Genomic DNA, 10263 nt, shown 5'->3' with positions numbered 1-10263 from the left:
TTTCTAAGACTTAATTTTACATTTGCATCTCAAGTAAATGTATCTGATGTTTTGATATTTGTAAGGGTTAAGACTTTTTAAGACCCTTTTCAGACATACAGAAAGCCTGTTTGATTAAAAATACAGTAACAAATGTGAAATATTATTACAATTTAAATCAGCTGTTTTTTATGTGAACTTATTGAAATATGTAATTTATTCCTGTGATCAAAGCTGAATTTATTTGATTAAAAATAGAGTAAAAATCACAAAATATTATTATAATTTAAATCAGCTGTTTTCTATGTGAATATATAGTAAAGTGTAATTTATTCCAGTGATCAAAGCTGAATTTTCAGCATCATTACTCCAGTCTTCAGTGTCACATGATCCTTCAGAAATCATTCTTGCTGCTCAAGAAACATTTCTGATTATTATCAATGTTGAAAAGAGTCATATTTTTGTGAAAACCGTGATTTTTCAGGATTCTTTGATGAATAGTAAGTTCAAATGTACAGCATTTTTGGGAAACAGAATCTTTCTTAACATTATAAATGTCACTTTTGATCAATTTAAAGCATCATTTCTGAATAAAAGTACTAAACTTTTGAACAGAGGTGTCGATGTGAAGGTAGTTTTCCAAACTGAAGTGTGCAGGTGCTGCAGTTTCTATTGCGGTTTGTAATTGGTATGAAATTAAACTAGTTTAAATGATGTGTTCAATTTTTCCACCTGGTCATCTAGTGGTAAATATTGATGAAGCCGTTCACAGACATATAATACAGTATAAAAACAGATCTGAAATATAAACATTAGCACAAAGATTTAAAGGTTTCCTTTTTTGTCTTGATAGTTATCCATAAAACAAGATATATTCACTTGAGAAGCAAAATGACAAGAATTTACATATTTCACAGAAGCCGCCGCAGTGATTGAGCCGCTGTCGGCGTGAGGTGAGAAGAGATCGACAGGACATTAAACAGGAAGTGCAGACGAGAGCGAACGGGAAGAAATGCGAGATGAAGAAGCATTTATAACGGCCGACCACCCAACACACGCAGCAGCAGGAGAGAAATGAGAAATGCCTTTCAGCTTCTAACATGTCATTTAAAATACATCCAGAATGTTATTTTGGACCGAAAACACATTTACACACAAAACCTCATCTTATAATCACAGATAAATATATAGGAACTGAGAATAAACTGCTGATTCGGGATGGAGCGGAAGGGCCGCCACCCTGTCTCTGTCTCCGATAAATCACTAGTTCCAGTCAGAGTGATCTGTTGTTTTTCTCTCACTCGCTCGGAGCGCTCCTATCAGACGTACGGTTGTGTGTTTCAGAGGTTCATTAATCACGCGATGAGACGCCGGGCCCCTAATCCAGTCCTGCAAACCCACTTCATCAGGTTTCTGAGGCCCCGACTGCAGGACCAAACGCCGGAGGAACGAGCCAACGGTGGACGATTCATCAAAACAGCTTATTTTTGAGCAGCGTCAGTTTCTGACGAGGGTCTTTTACTGCAAGAACGACACAAATAATCTGATATTAAACTAAAACTGACCGTTCTCTCGCCATTTATTCACAATCATGTTTTTCCAAACCTGCACAAAAGGAGATGTTCTGAAACTTAATGTGACTTTCATTTTCAAAATGTCACCTTCTTCAGAGCAAATGCAAAAATATTGAGATACTGAAAATCATCAAAACTTGGAAAAAATCCACACAAAAAAATATGCAATACATTTTACATTTTTATATTTAATGTCTATTTTAAAAAATATTTTTAAAGACATAATTTTCTCATCAAATGTAAATTTTCTCGATAAAGAAATTTCTGTATCATACAATGAAAGGTACAATAAAAATGTTTGTAAACAAATATTGCACAAATATTATTTTTTTGGTTTAATACTTTGTCCATTTCTCATTAACACTGCCGTTGTATATTTTATATAACATGCATTATTTATTTTATATTTATATTTTATAACATTCATTGTTTATTTTAAATAATGCATGTTATAAAATATAAATATTTAAAAATTAAAATAATTTAATAATTATTTTAAAAAATATAAATAAATATTTAATAAATAAATTAAATATATTTTAAAAATGTATTTAATAAATAAAATGTACAATTTAAATCTTTGTAAACAAATATTGCACAGAGATTGAATCAAAGGAATATTTTAAATTATATATATATATATATATATATATATATACACATATATATATATATATATATATATATATATATATACACACATATATATATATATATATACACATATATATATAAAACAAATATATATATATATATATATATATATATATATATATATATATATATTTAATTTACTTTTTTAGTCCACTTCCCATTAACACTGCTGTTGTATGTTTTATATTTATATTTTCAAATGCACAGTTTTAACATGTACAATCTAATAAACTTAATGAGATGCATATTCGTCAGTCACTCATGAATAAAACAGGTCAGATTTCTGTAATCGCATAAATAAACTGAATGTGATTTAAATACACAATAACCAGGTTTATACATTTATCACTAATAAATTCAATTTCATACATTTTAACTAAATTAATACTGAATATTTATGTTGATTCTTAGCTAATTGAATAAATGCATTATGAATATATGATTATTTAAATAAAATTAAAAAATAGTCAATAATAAACTGATTTTTTGAGTGTGGAAATCTTGCTCGATTCTAAAACTGTGTAATCCCAGTGGACAAAATTTTTATATCAGTTTCAATTCAAATCTTAAATTCAGGCCTGAGAGTTGGAAGAGTATCAGTTTATTTAGCTTTATCGCCAAGTTCGAGCAAGTGTGTGTTTCAAGTCACGATTAAACCAAAATAAATAGATCGTTTCTCATGTATTGTGACGCATTTCTGGGAAAATAATAAATGCAGGTTCTGTGCAATGGTTGTTGATTGGATGTTGAGATGTGGGCGTGGCTCTCAAAGGTGTATGCAGATGAGCGTGAGCTTGCAGGGGCGGGGCTTCAACACTGGAAGATCCAGTTATGACATTCTGATTGAACATCACACTTTCAAAAAATGATACTCATCACAGATTGTTGACAATAAGACCTACAACACGTGTTTAGAAAATGGATGAATTTCCATTAAACTGGAGCGATCTGATGAAGATCTGGTTCCTGCACCTGTGACACGAGACATCAAACCACAACTGGAGCTGCTGTTGTGTTCAGAAGCAGCTGTGTGACCTGCTTAACATCTCACACCTCTCATGTGATCAACACACTCGCTCGAGAACAACACGAATCAGGGCGGACGACACAAACCTCCTCTGAAACCAGCGCTGGACAGTAACCAAGTAGTTTTACTTCATTTGTCATTTTGGGAAACTTTTACTACATTGCAGAGCATAATATCATACTCGTTACTCCACTACATTTCATAAAAAACATGTCGTCCCTCGTATTTCGAACTGAAGAAATCACAATCCAAACTGAGATGAGATGGAGATGTCTGATTATTGACCGATGAACCTGTGAAACTGATTCACAAATCGACTGAACGATTCATTCATGAATCAAGACTGAACCGACTGCAGCTGTTCTTGAATCAACAACTCACTGATTCAATGATCCGGTCAGAATGATCCGAGAGCTTGAATGGTGCAAAAAGCATGTTACTAATGCTAAAATTTAGTATTAATTATTGTAAATTAAAATCATATTTAGGTAATGACTGTCAGTTATTTGTGAATTAAAAATTAAATGTAACAAAATTAATATGTATATATAATAATAATAATAATAAATAATAATAATAATAATAATAATATGTATATAATAATAAAAAGAAAATATAATATAATGCAGTCTGAATAAACCCAAACAAAATTAATATAATATAATATAATATTAGTCTGATTAAACTTAAACAAAATTAATATATGACATAATATAATATAATAAATATAATATAACATAATGCAGTCTGATTAAACCCAAACAAAATTAACATAATATAATATAATATAATATAATATAATTAAACCCAAACAAAATTAATATAATATAATATAATATAATATAATATAAATCTGATTAAACCCAAACAAAATTAACATAATATAATATAATATAATATAATATAATATAATATAATATAATATAATATAATATTAGTCTGATTAAACCCAAACAAAATTAATATGACATAATATAATATAACATAAAATAACATTATAATATAATATAAAATAATATAATATAATATAATATAATATAATATAATATAATATAATATAATATAATATAATATAATATTAGTCTGATTAAACCCAAACAAAATTAATATAATATAACATAACATAACATAACATAATATAATCTGATTAAACCCTCAAACCTTCATTTTTTATGATGGAAGACTGACTATTTTTGTGTGCTTTACAACAGCGTTTTTTTTTTATGTTCTTTGACAAAACGTGATTGAAATTTAAACGACATAATTAATCAATAACAGTGATAGGCCAATTTATCGATCAGCCCTTTTTACTTTATACTCAAGTACATTAAAAATCAAATACTTTTGTACTTTTAGTCAAGTAATATTGAAAATGAGTACTTTCACTGGAGTAATATTTTATTAGGGTATTGATTTGTGTAGCTCGTCCCCCACTGCAGATCTGATCCTCCTGATGAGAAACACTTCAACTGCTCTGAAGCTCCAACACAAACACACAGAACATCAACCACTGTGTGATCAAACTACAGCACCATGTGTCTTTCGATACTGCTCGATACGGGCCTCAACCCTGACGGTCTGTTGAAAACAGCTGTTGAAACCCCACACACACACACACACACACACACACACACACACACACACACAGTTCCTCGTATTAAAGCACTCAACACAGAAGTGAGATTCTGTGGTTTTCCTTCCTTCCCGTCTCCCCAGAGTCACAGAGAGACGTCTCACGTGACGTCGCAGGGATCTTCTGCTCTGTAGACGCAGTGTGACTCTCTACAGCAGAAGTGATGACTGACTTAAACACCAACGCAAACGTCTCAGAACAGAAAGTGAGCGCTGATGACTGACAGACTGTCCTCAGATCGCCCATTAAGACGTCTTACAGACACACAATGTTTTTGACTCTCCAAAGCAGAATTTATTTGATCAAAAATACAGTAAAAATGTGAAATATTTTTACAATTTAAAATATCTGTTTTCTATGTGAATATATAGTAAAGTGTAATTTATTCCTGTGATCAAAGCTGAATTTCAGCATCATTACTCCAGTCTTCAGTGTCACATGATCCTCTCGGCTCTACAGCACAGTGTAATGTGTCTGATTATAGCACTGTGTGTGTGTGATTTTGTGTTTAAACACTTCGTGCCCTTCACGTGTGTGAACTTGCTGCAGGTCAATCCCCTCATCGCCCCGCGGCCCCTGACGGGCCCCTCCACATTCACACAAATAAACACATCCAGATCTTCAGGTTTCAGTCCAGACATGAAGCATCAATCACACGGGCTTTACACTAACAAAACACACACACACACACACACACACACGTTCTTGAGACATACATGTGTGCACATGCTTCAGAACACACACACACACACACACAGGATCTGGATCTGACGGACTCCTCTATCACACAGAGACGCTCAAGCGGTGAAATTAATCAGCAATTAATCATCAAACTCTCTCACCTCGTTTCTGCATGAAGGTGAAAAGGTCGTCGAGGAACTCCTTCCTGTGCGGGTCGTTATCCAGCTCATATAACTATCACACACAGAGACACATTTTAATCTTCATTCACATAATCTTAATAATTTATTAAATTATTAATTAAATTGATAACACTCCACAATAAGGTTCAAACTACATTAGTTAACGTGAACAAACAATAAAAATACTTCTAAAGCATTTATTCATTTCAACAAGTATTATTTTAGTATCATTGAGATACTATTATAGTTTTTATTAATAGTTTGAATGAGTTTTTATTTTTATATTTTCCGTGTTTTAGTAATTTTGTTGCGTTTTTGTCAATTGTAATCATTTTTTTTTTTTTTTTTTTAATATGTCTATTTAGTTTTTATTTGTTTTTATTGCACATCAAGTTGAACTAAATAAAAAGTAGAATTTTTTTCTTTGGCAACAAGCTGAAATAAAAAAAAGTTAATATATATATATAATTTTATTTCAGTTAATGTTTATTTTATGTTTTATGGTTTTTGTTTTAGTTAACTATAATTTTAACATTTACTAATACTTTATTAATATCAAAATTTGTATCTTAATATTATTTTTTGGACCTCAACAATAAATAGTTTTTTTTTTAAACTATCGTTCACAAAGATTAATAAATAATACTGAAACAAATGTATTGCTCGTGCTTTATTATTGCTTTATTAATGCATTAACAAATGTTAACTAAAAGGACCTTATTGTAAAGTTTTACTATTAAATTGGTCAATTAAAACACAGATTTCAGTAAATCATATAATAACTATACAAACGTGTGGATGAACTCACCTTGGCGAAATCTCTGGAGGCTTCTCCTCTCCCACGAGCGCCATCCACATCATCCGGCCAGGACACGCCGCCGTTCTGCACACACACACACACACACACACACACACACACACACACACACACAGGTGTCAATTAACAGGAAATAATAAATAAAGTTCTGTGTCTTCCTCCCGTAACACTCATCCTCCCCTCACGTCCTCTGACCTCCAACACACACATGCAACAGGCAGCCAAGTTCATGAACTTCATCTCAGAGATCTGCTCCAAATGCACAGAAAATAACATAATTTATTTCCTTTATATTTTAGCATTGATGTGTGAGGAACAGACATGATCGAACAGAACTGAATCAACACTGAAATGAATAGCAACACTATAATCTCGCAGCAGAATTTGAACTTTTGCATCAGTAATTCTCATACTTTCCTATTTATTATTGTGAAGCTGCTTTGAAACAATTTCTAGGCGCTATAAAAATAAAGGTGACTTGACAATATGTGAAGACAAATGCATCAAACTACAGAAGATTGTTTTGACGTGACTCTGAGGCTCCTGAACAAACACTGACTGTTTCCAAACACTCTCTCTGTCCCGCAGCAGCTTTAAAGGCATTATGGGAGTTAATCGCTGTAAAACTAGAGTTGCTGTGAATTGTTGCAGTATTGTTTATTGCCATATCAGCTTCACTGGCTATTTGATACAGATTCAACACACAATAAATGCAAACATTTGATGAAATTCAATCTAAAAAAAGACTAAGCAATTTTGTAATTGGGTCATTGACGAATAAGGTTTTTAAAAGTGTAAAAAAAAAACATAATGGAGATATAATTAATTTCGAAGTTTTATTAAGTGTTAACAATGAGATTATGTGGTTTTTATAAATAATTAACACTGCTTTTGTCATTTTTTACAAGATGGACAAAATTGTCACCAAAAAAGTCATTTGGTTTAACAAAAATTTCAGTTTTACCGAATGACACTTTTGGTTACACCGAATGACGATATTTTCAAACAATGCTAACAGGCTGATATCTAGCTAGCTAGCAAAGGACAATCAAACATTTTATATTTAGTACAAGTTTTTAAAATATTACAACATTTTCCATGTTTTATAGCGGTTGTACCGAATGACCTGATGTTTCGGGACATGCGTATGAACAAGTGAAAATATGAATTTTTCAAATAGTTAAAAGAGAGTTAGTTACTTTGCTTTCACGACCACGTGGTCATTTGCAGGTGTCTGAATGATGTCACATCCTGTCACATGATACTGACCGCATGACTTGATCCAAAATGGTCCCTTTATATTGGTTACTCTGAATGACATCAATTAAATTAATTTTTCTGGACATTCTTTCTCATAAGAAAGCAACGACTTCTACATATCATTTTAATACCATTTTGCACTATGTTGATATATAATGTTATAAAATCATGCCAGAATAAAAAATATATACATTTATTACATTTTAAGATATTTTAATCAAAAATGAAATTACTGTATTGACCTTTGGACGGTTAAACCGAATGACCTTTTGACACTTCAAAATCTTTAAAATACCTTTATATGTAGCAAAATATAATTAAAACCTTTTGGATTCAATAAAAGAGATCTAGTTGTACTACCGTACATACTTTGGATGTCATATCTTTGTTTTTTGACAAAAAAAATGACCCGCCACGTCATTGACCCAAATAGATAATATGATTATTTAAACGTACTTGTACAAAAAATGGTAAATGTTTTTCTGGGTCAATCTTACAAAATAAGTGCTTCGAAAGTTCAAATATAGATTTTCTGATAGAAATTGCGATTGCAATAATTTTTTTTTTTTTTTTTTTAAATCAGGTTTTCAGTGCTGTGCATAAAAAAAAATAAAAAAAACGTTACTTTAAATAAAACAAACGTTAACTGAAATAAAATATTAAAAAAAAAAAACTTATTTTAAAAACTTTGAAAAAAATTACTTTACTTCATTGTACTAAAATAACTAAAACTGAATTAAAAATGAATAGAAACTATACAGACATAAAAAAACTAAAAATGAATAATAAAAATGGAAAAAACATAGCAATACTACAAAAACTTTAATATTAAAATGAAAACTAATTAAAAATATTAATTAAAAAAAAGATAAGAGTACTGAAAACTGATCCCTGCTTCACCATAATATAAAATCATCAAGTATTAAACTAAAAAAGGGTCTAAGGGCAGATGATTTCATAAAACAAACCAATAAATGCTCTGAATCATAAAATAGTTGTAATTAAGAGCAATACAGATGCAAGAAATGTTTCCATTCTCTCTTCAGTCTCCTAAAAACTCAACCCGATCCTGATTTTCTCCCTGACAGCTCTATTGTTTCTCCCGTCCGTCTAAATCCGTTAGCAGGTTTACAGTAAGCGGGGGTTAATCATATTACCGCGGGACGCGAGAGGATCGCTGACAGCTACATAAGAGTCAAAAATAACTCTGATTTCTGATGCTCTCGGACACGTTTCACTGGGTCACAGAGAGATCACACAAACCAGAGCGAGACCACAAAACAAAAGAAAACCACACGTCTACTTCGGACCAGCAGAGGAATCAGAGGGAGCGTCACGTCTCAAATATCAGACCAATCTCTGAAATCCAGACAAACTCGCTCCGCACGCTTTGAGTTTGGAGCTCCATCAAGTTGAGTCATAATCCTCTGTTTTTATATCATTCATTCTCTCTTTCTAGAGCGTGTGAACGTATAAGATCTCCATACCTCTGGGATTAAACCATCGAGGGCTTTTAAAATGAAGATACCGAAAGGAAAGTTTGTTAAGAACCAGAATCTGGAGGATATTAAGATATCTTTAATACTTCTTGAGTCACAGGCATGCAAACTTGAGGCAAAAAGTGCTTTTTCCCATTTTTCAACTGTCACCATTGGCATATAATAAAACAAAGATTGCTACAGTCAACAGATTTTACTAATAGATCTACCAATCTCTGCATAAAAATAAAATAATGACTTTATAAAGTCATTTTTACACCCTCTAATTTGGCTCCAAATCTCAGGTGAAAATTGTCATTTTGACCCCCTCTACAAAATAGTGGATTACTCAGTAAATATACATCTGTGACATTTAATATTTTGGCTTTCATCACTATTTATGTTTGTCTTTCTACAGAAAAAAATATTAACAAAATCAAAAATTTGAGCCGGGGAACTCTGGATGTGTTGAGACGGAAGTGAACGTAAACACTAGAGAAAGTAAACGCGTGTGTATCAGTATATTGGATCAGTGCATTCGCTCTTAAAGTGACAGCAGCCTAATATTCCTGCTGCTGTCTGTGTTTTAGAGCATGACGGTTGCAACGCCAATGTCAAGGGTTTAATTCCCAGGGAATTCATTAACTGATTAAAAAAAAGCCTTAAATGCAATGCAAGTGTCTGCAAAATGCATAAACGTAATCAGTTGATCAGTAAGGGGAATGCTGAGAGGGTTGAGAAGAAAAGCTAATTTATGGGTGTTTATTTGAGCATTGAAAAAACCCCAAACAGCATGTGTGGCTCTGGAAACCCCCTTGTCGGGGTATTAAAGTGAGTCAATTTCAATCCACATCAAATAATTGGACCCGCCCAGAATCATCTGCACAGAAAACACGCGGGTTTATCCGATAACGGCTGTACGAGAATCACTCAATCACTCTAATCCCACTGAACGTGTGAACGAGAACATCAACAGAA

The 10263-nt window shown here is 32.0% G+C and overlaps 1 protein-coding gene across 2 annotated transcripts in view; it reads right to left on the bottom strand.

Annotated features, from left to right (window-relative positions):
• LOC127500057 (AT-rich interactive domain-containing protein 3B-like) overlaps positions 1–10263 on the bottom strand; it is a 62106-nt gene that overhangs the window by 28173 nt on the left and 23670 nt on the right. For both annotated transcript variants that reach the window (XM_051870935.1, XM_051870934.1), the window contains exons 3-4: positions 6539–6613; positions 5710–5782 (exon numbers count right to left, since the gene is read on the bottom strand). In XM_051870935.1, the coding sequence (XP_051726895.1) occupies positions 5710–5782; positions 6539–6613 (148 nt within the window). The remainder of the gene's footprint in view (positions 1–5709; positions 5783–6538; positions 6614–10263) is intronic.

This window comes from Ctenopharyngodon idella, chromosome 18 (genome assembly GCF_019924925.1).
Source record: "Ctenopharyngodon idella isolate HZGC_01 chromosome 18, HZGC01, whole genome shotgun sequence".
In the NCBI taxonomy this organism is placed as follows: Eukaryota; Metazoa; Chordata; class Actinopteri; order Cypriniformes; family Xenocyprididae; genus Ctenopharyngodon; species Ctenopharyngodon idella.
The sequence above is the reverse complement of the archived record's forward strand: the minus strand, read 5'-3'. Positions and strand labels throughout refer to the sequence as shown.